The sequence below is a fragment of the Poecilia reticulata genome, chromosome 11 (genome assembly GCF_904066995.2).
Source record: "Poecilia reticulata chromosome 11, P_reticulata-male-v2, whole genome shotgun sequence".
Taxonomy (NCBI): domain Eukaryota; kingdom Metazoa; phylum Chordata; class Actinopteri; order Cyprinodontiformes; family Poeciliidae; genus Poecilia; species Poecilia reticulata.
In genome coordinates this window covers 24,479,122-24,497,496 of record NC_088840.1, presented here as the reverse complement: position 1 = coordinate 24,497,496, position 18,375 = coordinate 24,479,122, and the positions used below count along the sequence as shown (strand labels likewise).

The window sequence follows — 18,375 nt, the reverse complement described above, 5'->3', positions numbered from 1 at the left end:
CCTTCCTCTTAACAACATCTTTGTTCAGGGATATTGTGTGTTACAACACGGATATTTCCGTGTCATATTGCTTTATTTTCTGATACATTCTAACAGGAACTGGTGGGAAGCACATAATCAAATTAACACAAACATGTTGTGTTTTTGGTAATTTTATCTTTCAGATTAGAGGATATTGTTATAAATGTTTGAGTGTTTTTAGAGACAGTCAAGTCATTTTTTTATTTTTTTTTTGCTAGTGAAATTCATAGGCCTTCTGTCTGAAAGAATTGCGGAACAAAAGTTAAATTCTTGAAGTGTTTAACATCGGAGTCAGGTTTCATTTAGTCAAACTTTTCTTCTCCTATTACTTGTCAGTTATTCTGATTGGTAATAGAGAAACTAAATCGACTCGCCTTCACCAAAAGTCATAAAAAGAAACGAACTGAGACTGACAATTTAATTAAACTGGTGTGAACAATGTAAGGTATATCATCTTAGCAGCAGCTAAGCCTTATAGGAGTTTGAAGCAGAAATCTGTGCTTCTGCTTTTGAAGTTGCAGAACCATTTGCCAAATAGCAGCAATTCAAAAAGTTAATGGAGAGCTTGTAAAGAGTCTCTGACAATGTTTGGAACCTGTTTCTGAAATAACTGAAACATTTTTGAAAGAGAGTATTTACAGTCATGGCCAAAAGTTTTGAGAATGACACAAATATTATATCTTCACATGATCTGCTGCCCTCTGGTTTTCATGTGTGTATGTCAGATGTTTTCATCACATACAGAAATACAATTGCAATCATATTATGAGTAACAGAAGCTTTTATTGACAGTTAGAATGAGTTAATGCAGCAAGTCAATATTTGCAGTGTTGACCCCTCTTCTTCAGGACCTCTGCAATTCTCACTGGCATGCTCTCAATCAACTTCTGGACCAAATCCTGACTGATAGCAGTCCATTCTTGCGCAATCAATGCTTGCATTTTGTCAGAATTCCTAGGTTTTTGTTTGTCCACCCGTCTCTTGATGATTGACCACAAGTTTTCAATGGGATTAAGATCTGGGGAGCTTCCAGGCCATGGACCCAAAATCTCTACGTTTTGTTCCCTGAGCAAAACATAGAGTTATCACCTAGTTATCACCTTTGCTTTATGGCAAGGTGCTCCATCATGCTGGAAAAGGCATTGTTCATCACCAAACTGCTCTGGGACGGTTGGGAGAAGTTGCTCTCGGAGGACATTCTGGTATCATTATTTATTCATGGCTGTGTTTTTAGGCAAGAATGTGAGAGAGCCGACTCCCATGGCTGAGAAGCAACCCCACACATGAATGGTTTCAGGATGCTTTACAGTTGGCATGTTTACAGTTCTTGATGATGCGATGGATTGTTGACTGAGGTGCAATCTTTCTAGCTGCGATACTCGTCCCTGTTAGGCCATTTTTGTGCAGTGCAATGATGACTGCATGCATTTCTTTAGAGATAACCATGGTTCACAGAAGAGAAACAATGATGCCAAGCACCAGCCTCTTTTTAAAGTGTCCAGTGGTGTCACTCTTACTTAATCATGACAGATTGATCTCCAGCCCTGTCCTCATCAACACCCACACCTGTGTTAATGGAGCAATCACTGAAACGATGTTAGCTGGTCCTTTTAAGGTTGCAATGAAGTTGAAATGTGTTTTGGGAGATAAAGTTCATTTTCTAGGCAAATATTGACTTTGCAATTAATTGCTGTTAAGCTGATCACTCTTTATAACATTCTGGAGTTTATGCAAATTGCCATTATAAAAACTGAAGCAGTAGACTTTGTAAAAATTAACATTTGAATCATTCTCAAAACTTTTGGCCATGACTGTACACTACAGTGCCATTCCCAACTCCCCTCTGTCTCTTCTTCAAGGCCCTCTTGTTTGCCATATGGCAGATAAAGTGAAGAATCATGACACAACTTTACTTTTGACCTGAATTGTCCAATTTCCCATCTGATTACACTAACCCATAACTGATCAACTGGAAAATAAAAAAATCTCAATCTTCCTTGATCTGATTTTTACCAACAGTGTAGTATGTGTGTCACCATGTTGCTGCAACAACACTTTTAGATGTAAAAGTCAGAAGAAAAGAGTCGAGACTTGTTTTTATCATCTGTTAGAGGAAGTATATAGCTATCATAAGCCATTTAAAAAGATAATAGATATTTATCACATGTCTGAGAACTGCAGACAGTATAAGCAACAATAAATATTATAAGGCCTCAAATGTTTTTCTTTTTGATGAGGTTTTTTAATTCTGAAAATATATATGTACTGTAAAGCCATATTTCAGCAAACGACAAAAAGACTGAATAGATCAAAGCAAAGTTTTTCTGTTTTATCCATTTGAATTTTCAACTTTTGTGTGACAGCTTTTGGAAATGTTGACATCATTTTAATCTAAAGGATCTTTTTTTGTGTGTGTAACACAGACAAAGACTGCTGTGTTAGTAATCACTAATACAATATGTATTAAAATGTCAACTTTGTAATTGAGTTCCTTTTAAAGTGACAGAATAAGATATTCACACTGATAATATCAATGGCAACTCAAAGCAAGAAGGCTAGAAAAATGTGCCTTAGCATCATGCGTTAAAGTTCCTAAAGTAAAGCGAGTAAAGTCTGAATAGAAAGGTCAAAGCTAAAAAAAAAAAAAAAAACACAAATTAGGGCATCAGAAGTTTTTAAATGTCACTGTGTGTAAGCAAACTTTAAACTGTTTAGATTAGATTTATCAAAGGAAGGTATTTTTTTTTTCTTAAAACTGGAAATGTTGCATAGAAAGGGAAATTGGGGAAGCTGAGGATTTTTCCAAATGAGTCATTTCCAGTGGAATTGTTTAAATTAGTTTATAGCTAACCTGAAATTAGGTTAGTTTAAGCAAATTTTATTATAATGATATCACATATAATTATAATAAAATTATATTTTATATATTATATTTTAAATAATTATAATCATGCACTCAAATATATAATTAATAGTATGTTAGTTTATGTAGTCCATGGACTCAGACATGTATCCTCCGTAAGCCTGGGTTTTAAATTGTCTATGTAACTCAGGAAGGCACAGTACATGTAGGGACATGGCCTCAATAAACCTTCAGTAGACAGTGCATGACGTCTGCATAATTGAGGAATAGCATATATTTAGTAAAGTGTACCTGCTTGACATCTGATATGCTAAATTATATTTTTCTGAATATATCTAAAACCCCATAAAGGACCAATGTTTAAATCCCCATTCACTTCCATGGAAAACTTCAGATTTTCAGAATTCTCAGAACATTTTCAACCCTATTTTTAATTAACTAAATAATGTCAATGAAATCACAGCAAAATGAAGCATTTTCATTATGTTAAACCTTCCCAGTAAGAGGTCAATGTCCTCTTCCTCCATAAAACCAACATCAAACACCATAAGCTTTAAATTTGATCCTTTCAACTGCAGCTTCCTGATTGTGTGCCTCCTGTGCCGTTGCTTCCTTCTACCCACCAAATATATATTTAATCACTGCTCAGACCTTTAAAACAAATCAGGGAGGAGGCTCACATTCCAACACTGCTGAGACTTGCCAGAAGAGATACCCCACTAAGTTCCTGTCAACGTCGAATAAAACGACTGCTGAAGAATGCCCCTGCCAGCCCTCCGATCACTCACTCTTATAACCTGCTCCACTCTGACAAAATGTTAAAACATGCTGTGACCCGAAAGAAATATTCTCCAATATCTGTAGGGTAAGAAATTACAAGCCAACAGCTGCAAAAGCTCTAAAAAGTTCAAATATATACAGTAGATGAACCATTGGAGCAAACGGGTCAACTATGCATCAGATTCATGCTGACGAGGCGTTTTTGTATGGACAGTTTTTGTATGGACTGTACTGCGACCCCTGCTCTATGAGGTTTCCCAGAGATGTGGAAATGGTTGGTTGAAATGGAACTGTTTCCTTATTCTGTTGGCCTTCGACTCTCTCTGTTTGCCGTATGAGCGTTTGTAAATGAACTGCTGTTGGCTCATTAGAGCCTGGTCTGCTTTATCACCTAGTAAACTATTGAGACAAACAACAGAGTGGGCCGTTATTTTTCATCTGCTGAAACTAAGCACCTCGGTCCTCTGGGGTTTAATTATACTGCGTTGAAGTGAATTAGAATTAATGAAACACTTTGTAATACTTTAGGACAGAAGCTGCAGATCTAATTGTCCTACTTTTACCTCTGCAGGTTCAACATATGTGAGCACTATACTGGTATATCAAAGTTTGATATAATTTTTATTTAAATCATTGCCTGACGTCTTTTGGGGTTTAATTACCATTTTTCTCTTTAAAAATACTAATTTTTTTGCCTTTGCTTTCTTTTTGTCACGCCGTCAGCTGAAGATGGATTCATGTGCAAGACTCCTGCCATAGCTGACATTGTGATTCTGGTGGATGGCTCTTGGAGTATCGGTCGGATCAACTTCAGGCTGGTTCGAGCCTTCCTTGAAAACCTTGTCACTGCCTTTTCTGTGGAATTTGACAAAACAAGAATTGGTGAGTTTTGGTTTGGATTTTTCCCTCTTTCAATTGCTTGAACAACATCTTATCTTTTATTGTCCAATGCAGGACTTGCTCAGTACAGTGGAGACCCCAGGATTGAGTGGCATCTGAATGCTCACACTACCAAAGAGGCTGTGATAGAGGCTGTGAAAAACCTGCCCTATAAAGGAGGAAACACACTGACAGGTATGCTGCCAAGCAAATTCTCACCCTACTTTCCGGTTATTATAGTCTTCCAAACACAGATGAGCAAACAGATGACATTCAGAGGTGGAACTGGAACCAAGCCAGTTTGCTACCTCGGTTTATTAAATTCCCTCTGGTGCAGTTAATTTCAGGTTGGTATTTATAGATTCAATAACAACCTTTGCCGATCGGATGAGACTGTGAATCAGAAGGTCAGGACAACAAAAAATGACTTCCAATGTTGATTTGATATTCTGCAGCAGGAAATTATGAAAAAGTACATTGAAGCATAAAAGAAGTGCTACGTACATTAGAAGGACTACAATTGCATTTTCACTTTATGGAAATTGCCATTATTGTGTAGTATGTATTGGATTAGATATTATGCGGTTAAACAGTATTAATATATCAATCAATCCAAGATTGGATTTTCAGTGCAGAAATCGGAGATGTCAGTGTGGGCTACCTCTGAACTCAGCTGCTCATTATGAGATCAAACTCAGAAGACAAAAAACTTGTCAAACTAATGGCGACACTTCAGACCAGTTAAGTTACAATCTCTGAGAGTGGCTCCTGCCTTGGTTCTGACAAGTTTTAGCTTCTGTTAGGACCTCAGAGGGAAACTCAGGCTACAATCAAACCATCAAGCCAGTACATAATGCATCTTAAAAATAATTGGTGGGTACAAGGTTTTTGTCATTTTACATTAGATGTCCTCTTGTCAAGCAAATACTCGGTGCAGTGTTTTTTCAGTGCTAGTACAACTGCATGAAAACAGTACAACATCACACTGCAATATTCTGATAACATTTTGCAGTGTTGATTGTGAATAACCCACATTTTGTTTTCTATTAATTACCTCCTCTATCTCTGACTTTTAGTAGAGTGACTGGTGAGATCTCCGTGGACATAAAGAACAATGAATGTCTGCCCAAAGGCCAAATATATTATTGTGTAAAGCATGGAACCTGTTATTGTGATAACTGTGCGTCAATTTCATGTGCACATGTAAAAAATTGTCTTTCCTAATATGGTGAGACATGAGTTTTATGTTATTTCATTGTAAAAGATACAATGAAATAACAAACATTTCAGTTTGTTTCCTCACAAAAACAAACCGAAAATTAGCAAAGACTTGATGTTTAGTATCATTTACACAAAAATAATTTATATTTATTAGTATATGTGAAATCAGTTTTTATTTATTTTTGGTGGCGAATTACTATCATTCTTTTAAATTTACTGGCTACTTTGAAACTATAAGAAAATAAATGTTTGTAATTCTGAAACAGTTTCTCATTTCTCTTTCCAATTTTCCAACTTCTCTAAGTCTGTTTGCCTAATTAGGTATAATATTACATGTCCATGTTTTTGAGGCATTTTACAAATTTACATCTATAATTTTTTTTTTTATTTATTCATTTTTTTGTGGGAGTAATGTAGCAAGGTGCTAACCTTTGCTTTTTTTTCTTTTTGACATTGCCTTTGATACTTTTCTGCTCTGTTGTGTGGAGCTCTCGAGCTACCTCTCTGCAGTCCTGTTCTTTACATTTTTAAACTTGCTATGCAGTGTCATTTCCTGACGTTATGACTGAAGAGAGCCTCTCTTAACGCTTCACTTGAGACTTATGATGGCCTTCTCTCCCTTTATATTGAAAACACTTTTTTTTATTCTCTAGCTATCTGACAGTAGAAACTAACAATGACTTGGCTTGTATTCAACTATTTGTCTTTTACTTTCCAAGACTATTACGCCTGAATGTATTTAGATAATTTTTTTTAATATGTTATTACTTGCAGCTTCTACTTTGATTATCTTCTTTTTTTATTTACTGACATTGTACTGTTCTCAACAATCCAGGTCTGGCTCTCACCTTTATACTGGAAAACAGCTTCAAAGTAGAATCTGGGTCCCGGCCTGGTGTTCCAAAAATAGGAATTCTCATCACTGATGGGAAGTCCCAAGACGATGTGATTCCTCCTGCCCAAAGCCTGAAGGATGCTGGGATAGAACTGTTTGCTGTTGGTATGTCCTCTCTGTATTAACTCATATCTTTTCTTTGTCATATCTAGTAAACATGTTTTGGGATGAGAGCTTAGTGTTCTGTACAGTCCCTGAGTGCCCTGAGCAGTGGAATAACAGTTCGCCCAATAAAAGGATTGGAACACGCTGCCACTGGAAACACTTCAGCAACAGTGCAGACAGAGTGTCTGCATAATGAAGCCTGAGAATATTTATTGGGTTACTGTTTTATATATATGCAGAGCATTCTGCAGTATATGCACTGACTCTATGCAACTGAACTTTTTGACACCAGTCGTATTCAATACATTAAGTTAAACGATTTATATAGATTAATTACAGACTGATGCTTTCAACCCTCTCCTTTTTAAAAATATATTTAATTAAAAGCTTAACATTGGAGGTTAGAATATTACATCACAAGAAGAAAAAAAAATTAACACATAAATGTTGGCTTAATGAAAGGTGTGTTTATCGACTGGGGAAAGGTTATTTTTAAAATTTACAGTTATTCTGACAAATGAGCACCATCAGAATGTGGATGGTGATTTATCTAGTATGACTACATATAGTGTACATGAGTATGCTACCTGGGCTTAGTGACGTATTAGATGCATAGAAAGCTAAAACATCAAATATTTTTTTAAAGCCACCTTGTTTGAACATTAAAATGCAAGGTAGAAAAGCAATGCATGCAACAGGATCACTTTTTTTTTTTCTTAAATTACAAGTTTTGAAATCCAGACTTTCGCCTGTTGTAGAAATTAGACAAAATTTGTTGCATGTTATGGAAACATTTCTGATAATAACTCAATAATTACATTTTTTATCCAATGTGTAAAATGAAATTCTCTCTCTTTCCCTCTCCTTGTTGCATCATCAGAAACCTCTCCTCGGCACCTTTCATGTGTTATTTTTTTTTTTTTTGCCTCACAGTCTAAATTTTCCTCTCTCCATTTCTGCCTCTCTCCTTTCCTTTCAGGTGTGAAAAACGCAGATGAAAACGAGCTGAAGGCCATTGCGTCTCCTCCCGAGGAGACTCACGTCTACAACGTGGCAGACTTCAGTGTGATGAGTGACATCGTGGAAGGTCTCACCAAGACAGTCTGCGACCGTGTGGAGCAGCTTGACAAAAAAATAAAAGGTTCAAGTCGGTTAATAAATCCTAGTGCGCATTGGTTACATATTAGCAACTAAATTCAGTGTCAAACTGCTTAAGCATTTTTATTTATTTATTTATTTTTTTTTTACATTTCTGTTGATATTATTTATAGAAATTGAACACTGCATGTGTCACTTCTAATTTGGTCTTCATACTTTGCAGGAGGAGGAGGAGAGCCAGCTCCACCCGTCACCTCCATTGCAGCCCCTCGTAATCTGGTGACATCAGAGATAACAGCTCGTAGTTTTCGGGTCACATGGAACCACGCGCCGGGCCTAGTGGAGAAATATCGAGTGGTGTACTATCCAGCCAGTGGAGGACAACCAGAAGAAAAGGTATCTGGTTTCTACTGTATTTTTATTTAAACTTTGAATGTATTATTATTATTTTATTTTTTTTACATATTCATGAAATTGCAGCTATTTTTTTGACATATCTTACACTGAGTTACATCAGGATTGTCCTGGTTGGTCCAAAATCTAAATAGCTTTTTAATTACTCCATAATCATGTCCTGAACTCAGCTATAATTTATGTTTATATTAATCCACCTGAATAATCAGAGGGTGTCATCATACAACTGATTAAATTTATGTCTTAATTTTAACTCCAAATCTGTGATCCAAGGCCAGAAACGATATAATCCACAAAGGCAAGAAAAATAAAATCACTTGAAATGTTTTACCACTGTGAACAAGTACACTCAGTTTGACTCCAAACTCTGTAAGTGATATCTCCTTCACACCAGATTATGAATACCTCTCAGTCTCCAAGAACCCCAGGGCTGTCCAAATGCTTCAACAAAATATTTATTTCAAGTGACTAAAACGGTCATCACTCTAGTGCACTATGCAATAACTATTTGTGAAATATATACTATATTGCCATAAACAATAGGGCAGTTGCCTTGACACACATATATAGACAAACTAATTTCACATAGCATTTATGAGGTCAGTCACTGATGTTGGAGAAAATGGCACGGTGGCGCTCTGCCTGAATTCATCCCAAAGGTGTTTTATAATGTTGAGGTCAAAGGTCTCTGCAGACCATTCTGGCTCTTCTACACCAAAATCACTCATCCATGCCGTTCTGAACTTTTAATGAGGTTTCCATTTCCAAACAGTTTGAGTTTGTAAAATAAAACTGTAAAAAATGTATTTGCATGCTCAAGCATTACACTTTTAAAAAGCAGTTTGCTTCAAATGCTACGTTTTACTCAATGCAGTCAAGTGACGTTCTGTGAAATGACTTAACTACTTTTCTTTGATGGAGTAAGAAAAAAATTTGAGTTTAAATTTTTGCAAAATCAAACTTTCCTCAGTCTTGTGCTGTCTTCTCCCCATCTGGCACTTTTATTTGACACAAAGTCAAATGCATAACAACGCCTCCACACAGCAGGCTGCTGTATCATGGCACTTTTTTGGGCCTTTATTTAAATGTAAATTGTGGAACCTTCTGCACAAATAAGAACTTTACCATAACTCACTTGGAGTGCTATCAGCTATCAGCACTCCAAGTGATAGGGTTGTTGTTTTGGTCTGAGACTACTACCTCATGGTCTGTGCTGTTTCAAATTCTCTAATGACAAATTTATGTTGGAGCACCTTGGCCGCGTTTCATGAATAACCTGTCACTGCTACTCAATGCCTCACCCAGGACCATGATATATTGCCACCATGATGATAAACCACCACAAGCTCCCTACTGAAGTTTTATGAATTTTTGAAACAGTTGGGGAATTCTAGCAATCGATCATGCATGATGGGAAGCATCTAGATTATTTCTAAGGACTTCTCCAAGCGCTGACAAAGGCCACCAGTGATCTGACTGTCAAATGTCCTGTCTCTGTTGTGAAGGGAACCTGACTACAGTGAATATTTATGATTTGACCAAGATAATTGTTATCACATCTCCCATGTTCACTCAGCCCTAGGTATCAAGTCCCAAGACTTGGAGTGTTTTCTTTAGGCACCTTAATTGATATTAGTTTGCAGGGGATTTCCCAGCACAAGGCAAATAAAACGCCTAAGTGCTGATTTAATGACGGCGTTTTTAATTAAAGCCGCTCTGCTAATCCTTTCAGGGTCACCTCAACAATTTCATTTCTTGGAGTGATCTGCATAGTAAATGGGGACTGTTCTGTGAAATTTGCCATTAGGGAATCATAAAACCAAATGCCTCTTAATACTGAGGTAAACAAGATTGTATCCACCTTTGTGTTCCAGCTACTACAGAGATGGGAACATCGAAAACATTAATATGCTAAACAAATAAAGTCATAAAATGGAAATGTTCAGTTCCTCCAAGACTTGTTTGGGGTTTTATTCAATGCACACTTAAATCTTTTACCTGGTTACTTTATATGCATAGCTTTTCTGTCACATAGTCAAAGTAAATTTAATCAAATTTGCTTTGAAACTTGATTCTCTCTTGTATTTTTTTCTATTTCTTAATTGCTGTGTCTGATTTCATCACACCTCATCTGAAGGAAACAAAAACTGCAGTGACAAGTGGTGCGATTGCAAGCTCCAAATTTGTACAAGTCATTTATCTGACAACTAAAGGAAGTGAAAAACCAGAATGAAATTTTAGCTAAAACTATTTTGTGAGAAGATAATTGGTTGAAATGTTTCCTCCCTTTTTATTTTCAACTGTTAATTTCTACAATTATTATACTAGTACTTGGTAATCTTCTTTTTAGCTTTTTGGCTCAGACTTTGACTTTATTTTTACCTCATAATGTTTTTGGACATCAGTAGAAACCTGGACTGACTTGCTAATTCCAGCTTTTTTAAAAGAATACAACACCCTCCGTGCTTATTAGCACTCTTAATAAAAATATGTAAAAAGCCTCAAACTAAACTATTATTCATTGCAGGTGAATAACTCACCATTAATTTGGTTAAAGAAATCACATTTTAGGAAATAAATGCGTTCATAAAATCCTTTTTGACACATTGACGAGCGCTCCTAAGAGTTCCTATTAAAGATGTGTAAATAAACTTAATCTGAAACTTTTTTTCTGTTTGTTTAGTGGTTGTAAAGCCGTCTTTGGAGATCCAGATCCTGATTTTAAGGCTGTCTTTCAGGTGGTTTTGGGGACGGAGAACAGCGTGGAGCTGACCTACCTGAACTCCCTCACAGAGTACCAAGTGGCCGTTTTTGCCGTCTACCGAAGCTCCGCCAGCGAGGCCCTGAGAGGAAGTGCCACCACATGTAAGCATCTGTGGTTACAACCTATAAAAAAACAAGTATTTTTATAGTACAGTGCAGTTTTTGACTGCACTGTACTTACATCAAGTTGCTTAAGAAGAAAATAGCTTATTTTTCACCTCATTAAAAAAAAACAAAAAAAAAGCTCTTAATTTTCAGACTTGCATATAAATATATAATCTCGATGTAATCTGTTGCTTATTCTTGAAGCGATTGGAGTTGTTCTTTAAATATCCTTATGAAACAACTTGCCTATTAAAACTTAATTTTGTATTCAGGGGAATTTGTTTTCAGGGGATCAGAATAAGTAAAATTTTCGGTTTAAAACCCAGCAGTTAAAAAAAGCAACATTTGTTCCTTTTTAAATAAAACAATGTCCTGCACTCCTTTATTTTTAATGTTATGTAGAATAAGATTATTAGACACCTGCAGAAATGGTCTATCGATGTTCTTATTGCACAAATTTGACACCCTTTTCTTATTCTATCTGCTATGAAGAAACACGATTTACAAAATCATGTTAAATGCTAAATATTTGGGCTATCTGTTAGCATCACTGACCATGTTTTAGTGAAGAATGATTAAATACATGAACTGTTTTCAGCAAACTAACAGGAATGTATTACTATTCTCTGTGCTTCCTGAGAAAACCCTGATTTCTTCAGCAGTTTCTCTGGCACCTCATAGAAATGACTTTAAAAAATAGAACTGATAATAGAGAGAAATGTAATGTAATGGTTTAGAAACCTTTTGAAAGCAATGTATTCATCCACACTGGTATCAGGTTCCTGCATTTGCTATGGGAACTGAAAGGAAATTGGGAAACAATATTATTAAACTTAGCTTTGCAGAAACTAAACATAAACTAATCATCACAATAAAATGTCATACGTCTTATGCAAAAACATTAAACATTAAAAGTGAGCCATAAACATAATATAGGAGTTCCATTATGCATAAAAGGGCTTATCCTGCTAATCAAGTGATAGTTTTGCTTAGGTCTATTTTCTAAAACTGTTGCATGAGGCGTCATCCTGACACACCAGAGCAACCTGTCCTGTGTAACAGCTGCTCAATTATCAAAATAAGAAATTTCTCCCTGCTGGTCAAGAAAGAAAATTAAGTAACAGGTTGACCTTTCTGTACAGTTCACAGCGTTTGGATTTTGCCATGAGGGGTCGTTATTGTTTTTTAGTGTACAGATATGTGGTCATTAAATCTGATTTGGCTCCTATTTAATCCTCATATTAAAGGGTTGAATAAAGTTTCTGTCTATCTTTGATCAACATTTTGACTGTACATTTATAAAGTGGGTTATTTTTTAAAGTGGTCAACTTATCAGTGTGAAATGTGGCTCTGTCTTGCAGTGGCACTGCCCACAGTGAACAACCTCGAGTTGTTTGATATCACTCACAGCACCATGAGGGTCCGCTGGAAGATCGCCGCGGGGGCTTCGGGGTACATGATCCTGTACGCCCCGCTGACTGAGCAAGAAGCTGCAGATGAGAAGGAGGTAAACAGCAGGTCCACCAAATGTGAAAATGAGGGAATTTATAAAGCACAAGTAATGGAAGTAACACATTTCCTAGAGCAGTTCTGTACTTTTTATAGTCTCATTTACCCGTTGTCTTCTGCTTAAAAACTGCTACATTTTCCAGGTCCGTTAAAAGAAAATGTCTAAAATGTCGTTTTTAGGATTGAGTAATGTTCACCTTTTGCAAAGTTTGTGTAAACCTGGATGAGACTTTATTGTCAAAGTGAAGAAATTATTTTAATGTGGTCTATATATGTTGGGTAGATCATGCAGCTGCTGGTTGAGCAATCAACCCTCCACCAATCAGCTAACTCAATAGTGATAACATGTCTTCATAGTGAGATGAAAATTAAAAAAAGGAAAAAAAACTATTTTTAGAAACAATAAAGAGTGAACAAAAAGAAAAGGGAGATTTTATACAAAACAAACAGAAAATACAATTACATTACCTATAACAATGAAAAGCAACATTCTATATTTTGTCTTTATTTTCTGTAAAATTTTCTGTCACATTTGAGGTTCACATTTCTAAAATATCAACATAGAAATAAGCCACTGGAAGAGGAAAGTGTTGTTCTCTCATTTTTTTCTGTGCATTGTGTGAAACAGCATAATTCTCATACCATTTTGTATCCCTTAAACTGCTGGAAAATAAAGCAGAAAGACTGCAATTGTAATCACTCTGCAATCACTGGCTGATTGTGATTCTTTCAGCACATCAGAGCATCGTTTTAAAAGGATGATAAAATCATGACCTCTCTCTGCAGCTCTGGAAAATGAGTCACACATGACAGAGGAGGATAAGAGGTGGAAAAGGCACAGCCAGTTGTACTCGCCCTTTCCCATTAGACCTCATTATTCCTGCTTTTCCTTTCCCCTGCAGGTGGAAGGTAATAAAAACAATTCATGAAGGAATTAAGCGTGAGAATAGATGCGTTCCAGAAGCAAGGATGAGTCTGGCTCTGAGGTTTTAGTGTCATAACCCAAAATTTGGCAGATTTCAGCTTATGCGAGTTGCACTCACGTCCCTTTCTGGGATTTGGGATTTAATTTGAGGACAGTTTTTTGAGACTGAAGGAAAGTGAGATTTAATTCAGAGTGAAGCAAAATGGGGAATTGGAGAAAGCGTGCTCATAGGAGTTTACTATTATTTGTAGCAGCAAAGTAGAGAAATTGCAGTCATTATAGCAGCTTTTTTCAAGTCCATTTTGGTCTTGATCCATTTCGCATTAGGTGTTTGACGCAATCTCCAAGTCCAAAAAGCAAAAGAAGGTATTTACAGGGAAGAGCAATATTAAAGTGATTCTTTGAACCCCATTAAAAAAAATTCTGAACTATATTTTCCAAGCAACTTGAACAAAGTTTACAAGATGCTAATTACAACCTTGTGATTCTTTCAAAACCATTATATTTTACTTTAACAGGGAAATAGAATTGTTTCTATGCATCAATTCCTCAATATAAGAATTTCTGATCAACTATGTAGCAGCTTTTTTGCAGAATTTTCCTGAATAAGTCTTTAGAATATCTAGTTAAATTTTGGAGTTAGATCAGTGTTTAAAATAAAGTATATACTGTTTTGTTAAAATTGGTATTGGCATAAATATAATTCTTCCTGGCAAAAAATATTTCTGTGTTTTTAAGTTGTTGCTGGGAATTAAATCGGATCCAGGATGAGAGCGTCCTGGTTTTAAGTTGGAAGTCAGCGAGAGTTGCCATTTGTTTCGGAGCTATCGCTGCTGGCAGTGCTAGCTGATAGCAACACACTTTTCTCTGTTTTATGTGTTCAAACCCAAACGTTTCACAAGTAGATTATCAGAGTACCCCGTGTTCCTCTACTTTAATGAGATACAAAACGTGTGAGGTGATTGGAGTTTATGCTGGCAGTGTTCACCGCACTTTACAGGTGCACAGCCATGTTTGATCTTGTAGGTTGAACAAATAATCATTCACCAACCTCTTGCACAGCTTCCAGAAGTTTGTTGACTCCATGCAACGCAGGTGTAAGGCAGTTCTCAGAAACTAAATATTTGTTGAGTGATTCACAGAAAGGCTAAATGTGCAAGCATTTTTTTCATGAAGTCTTAAAAGAAAAATGTGGACAGTGCTCATAATTCAGCGTCGTTTTAATCATTTTCTATCACCTTCTGCTAATTAATGACAAATTTGATCATTAATTTTTTTTCTGTTTGGAATATGTAAAGAATATACAGTGTTTTCATCGCATATTCATGTTTAAAATGAAATCTTTTAGAAGGATATTAAGGTTAATTTACTTTTTGCAGCTGTATGCAGGTGGTAGACAAAAAGGCAGCTGAACAACTGCTTTTGGTCTGTAATTGACAGACTCATTTTTGTTGTAACAATTTTCTTTTGAAAAGAAATAATAATTTAGTCGCTCACGGCTCTCAGTGTTGAATCAGCAGCCTTGAAAGCATCTTTCTGAAAAGCTGGAAGGCCTTCATTATGTGACTGGGTGGCTGCATTGAAAAGTTTTCACTTCTCAACCTTCTTACCGAGTCTCACATTGTCTCATTTTACCTTGAGTCTCCTGAAGCTTTTCTGACCGAGCTGCGCATCTGAAATCATTTCATCAAATGCGTCTTGTTCACAGCTTCTTCGAATTGTACGGGTCGGTTGGACGGATACGATGGAATCACAGAGAGATGACATGAACAATTTAAACTGGAGTCAAAAGATGTTGGAGTGAAAAACACGCCGTTAGTTTTCGGATGGAGTCGTTCATACTGTTCTGCTCTGTGTCTGTGTGCAAACAGGTGAAAGTGGGTGATTCTGTAAATGAGGTGGAGCTGGAAGGATTAACTCCGGCCACTGAATACACTGTGACGGTTTATGCCATGTATGGAGAGGAGGCCAGTGATCCCATGACCAGTCAGCAGACCACATGTAAGTCTCCATCAGCCAGTTTTTCAAGCTTCAAAAAATCTCTGAAGATCCTCTCTACTGTCCGTGCTCTGTCGCCTGTCGCAAACTATTAAGTGTGTTTTCACATTTTATTCCTCTGATGAGCTGTGATTCTCATTTTCCCGCAATTCTTTCATTTAATAGCTCAACTATTTTTCTGTACATTTTCTTATTATTCACTGAGGCACAACTGCAGTGCAATAAACTGAGACTCAATAGGACAGGCTAACTATGCTAGTATGTGAACATATAGTACTTGCATTCAGCCTCTTTAATTTGATACCCCTAAAAAAATCCAGTGCAGCAAACTGCCTTGAGAAGATTCCTAATGTGTCTTAAAAGCAAAAATTCAAGAAATATGAGTATATAAGTAGTGAATTGCTGTGTCAATACAATGTTCGCAGTTTAATCTGCAAAAATATTAAAAATAATGAAAATGTCAAATAAAGTAAAACCAATTTAATATTGAATATTGAGAAAAGATGTCGTATGTAAAACATCTTTTGTAGCTTTGATTGAGAGGCTTTGTGTTTCTGTAAAGAAATTTGGACGAATCTTTCTGCAAAACTTTGAGGTAAAATCGTGTAAAAGATGGAAGAATTAGACTTCAGGTAATCCGTATGAAATTTACTTAATAAAAAGTTTCTTACTGCTTTTTATCACCTTCATCTCAATTTGCTTTCATTCTCATTGGTGCACCTCGCTCTACTCGAGTCATTTTATTACTTTCCTCGCAGCTGCCTGCTGTTCATTTGGGAAGAAATCAAATCACTTATTGAAGAGACTTCCGTTTATGCATGAAGCACACTTGAATTCACTAATTTTAGCTTGCTTTTAGATCTGTATAAATATCTGAATTGTAGGACTTTGATTGGAGGAAGCTAAATTTCTAACCCAAACACTGCATCAGATACATTTTCCTGATTAGGTTTTAGTCTCGACTTGAACATTTTCTAATCAGTGGAATAAGCTGTTGTAATTATGTTTACTTTAGATTTCCACCACCTTTGACTTTTTTTCATTTAGCGTTACTAGTGCAACTGTGGCATGTTCAAGTCACGTTTCTGGCACTTCCTACTTTTTTCACCACTGAAGAAAACTATCAGCCTCCCATCCTTAAATCTGTTTCCAGCTGTCTCTCTCCCAGATATTTTCTGCATGTGGCTCTTCATCCTGAGCCTTGATTAGAGTCTGTTCCTGTTTAACTGTCTCCAAATCTTTACCATTCTTACTAATTTGTGTTTTATTGCATCTCCATAAAGGAGTGAGGCATGTGGCTTTAAGTCAGGGAAGGTTTATGTCAAGTCCAGCAGCTACATACGGAGTGTTTTCCATTGGAAAGGGACTGAGAGCTTCCTCAGTTGACTTCTCATGAGATATTGTTCCAGGCACAGTGCATGCGTTCTCGATTAACTAAATTTACAGTGCGGCTACCTTTTTTAAACCATTTTTCTTTTCAAGCAACACCTTATTTTATGTCTTTGAGCTCCCACTCAGCTCTCCTCTACATAAACTTTCAGGTATTTTTTCTACCTATATATTTGACACAAAACAAATTCAGCTAAAAGTTTGGGTTTTGTAAGAAACTTATAAAAGTACAAAGTACAGACAAATTATGCTTAATTGCAGTGATGTGAATGAGTAACATAAGTAGTTTCTTTCCACCCTTGCTGGGATGTATCATCAGAATCATCCAAAAAGCTACATTTCTTGTCACCTGCTAAGCCTCATCATGCAGCCGGATGATGCTTGATGGAGGTTTAATCTGCACTTATTTCTTCTTTTCATTCAGATCCCACATCTCCCCGAAGCCTCTCATCCCTCATTTTGCTAACAGACTTGACAAAATGAGGCACTGTCATCTCCTCCATTGTTGAGCCATAATGCACTCTGATGATCACTGTTGTGTAAAAAGCAGATGCAAATGACCATGATAAAAATGCAGTATAACGGAGAGTAAACAGAGCAGTGCTTCAAAATAAGATGTCATGCTAGATGTGGTGAATATATGAGGGAAGCATTTTGGGTTTTGTTTCTGTTATGACATGCTCTGCATACTGAATTCAAACTATAAACACAAAATGAATATCTTTATCACTTATCCACATATCATGAAGGTTGCACTTATTTTCACATAATCTGATGACACACAATGCAGAGGTTGTGAATAAGTAATGACTGACTTCTCTTATGGAAAATTTACATTTTATGCCACCTGTTGAAAAGAAAATGACTTGAAAGAAAAGAGGTGATTATCATAAATTTCGACTTATCTGCACCTTCCTTCTGGGTCTGCCTGGGTTTTGATCCGAGTTCCTAAAGTATTTGGTGTATGATTAAAGAAGAAACACTGGATTTATCTGTACTTTGCGAAAGTACAAAAATTCCCAATGCAGACAAATGATCCATCTTTAAAAATAAAAATGATTCCTTCCGCGAAGAAGAAGTAAGCTGCAGTGACATTTAAGGAAGCATCTGCAAACCAGCAAGAATTATGAAACTTTGCAAACTTTCCTATCTTTCCACTTTTTCTAATTTTCTATCCTGCTGACCGAGGCACAACTTATAGTAAAAGCAGTGGCAGTATCTCCTCCCTTGCCTCATTTTTCCTCTATCTCTCTGCCGGTTTGTCTTTGCTCTGACCCTCTGTATAATTGAGGTGAAGCAATGGAGAGAACAATCAGGGTTTTTCTCCTCCTCCTCTCTTTTTTTTTTTTTTTTTTAGAAAACAGATCAGTAATTTGAAGCCGAAAAGTTCCAACGGATGAGACTAAATCA

At 36.4% G+C, this 18,375-nt stretch overlaps 1 protein-coding gene across 5 annotated transcripts in view; it reads left to right on the top strand.

The window, feature by feature from the left end:
* Window positions 1–18,375, top strand: part of col14a1b (collagen, type XIV, alpha 1b) — a 144,176-nt gene that overhangs the window by 42,916 nt on the left and 82,885 nt on the right. For all 5 annotated transcript variants that reach the window (XM_081613013.1, XM_081613011.1, XM_081613010.1 and 2 more), the window contains 8 exons: window positions 4,388–4,546; window positions 4,619–4,738; window positions 6,600–6,764; window positions 7,744–7,905; window positions 8,086–8,258; window positions 11,015–11,141; window positions 12,506–12,651; window positions 15,450–15,579. In XM_081613013.1, coding sequence (XP_081469139.1) covers window positions 4,388–4,546; window positions 4,619–4,738; window positions 6,600–6,764; window positions 7,744–7,905; window positions 8,086–8,258; window positions 11,015–11,141; window positions 12,506–12,651; window positions 15,450–15,579 — 1,182 coding nt within the window. The remainder of the gene's footprint in view (window positions 1–4,387; window positions 4,547–4,618; window positions 4,739–6,599; window positions 6,765–7,743; window positions 7,906–8,085; window positions 8,259–11,014; window positions 11,142–12,505; window positions 12,652–15,449; window positions 15,580–18,375) is intronic.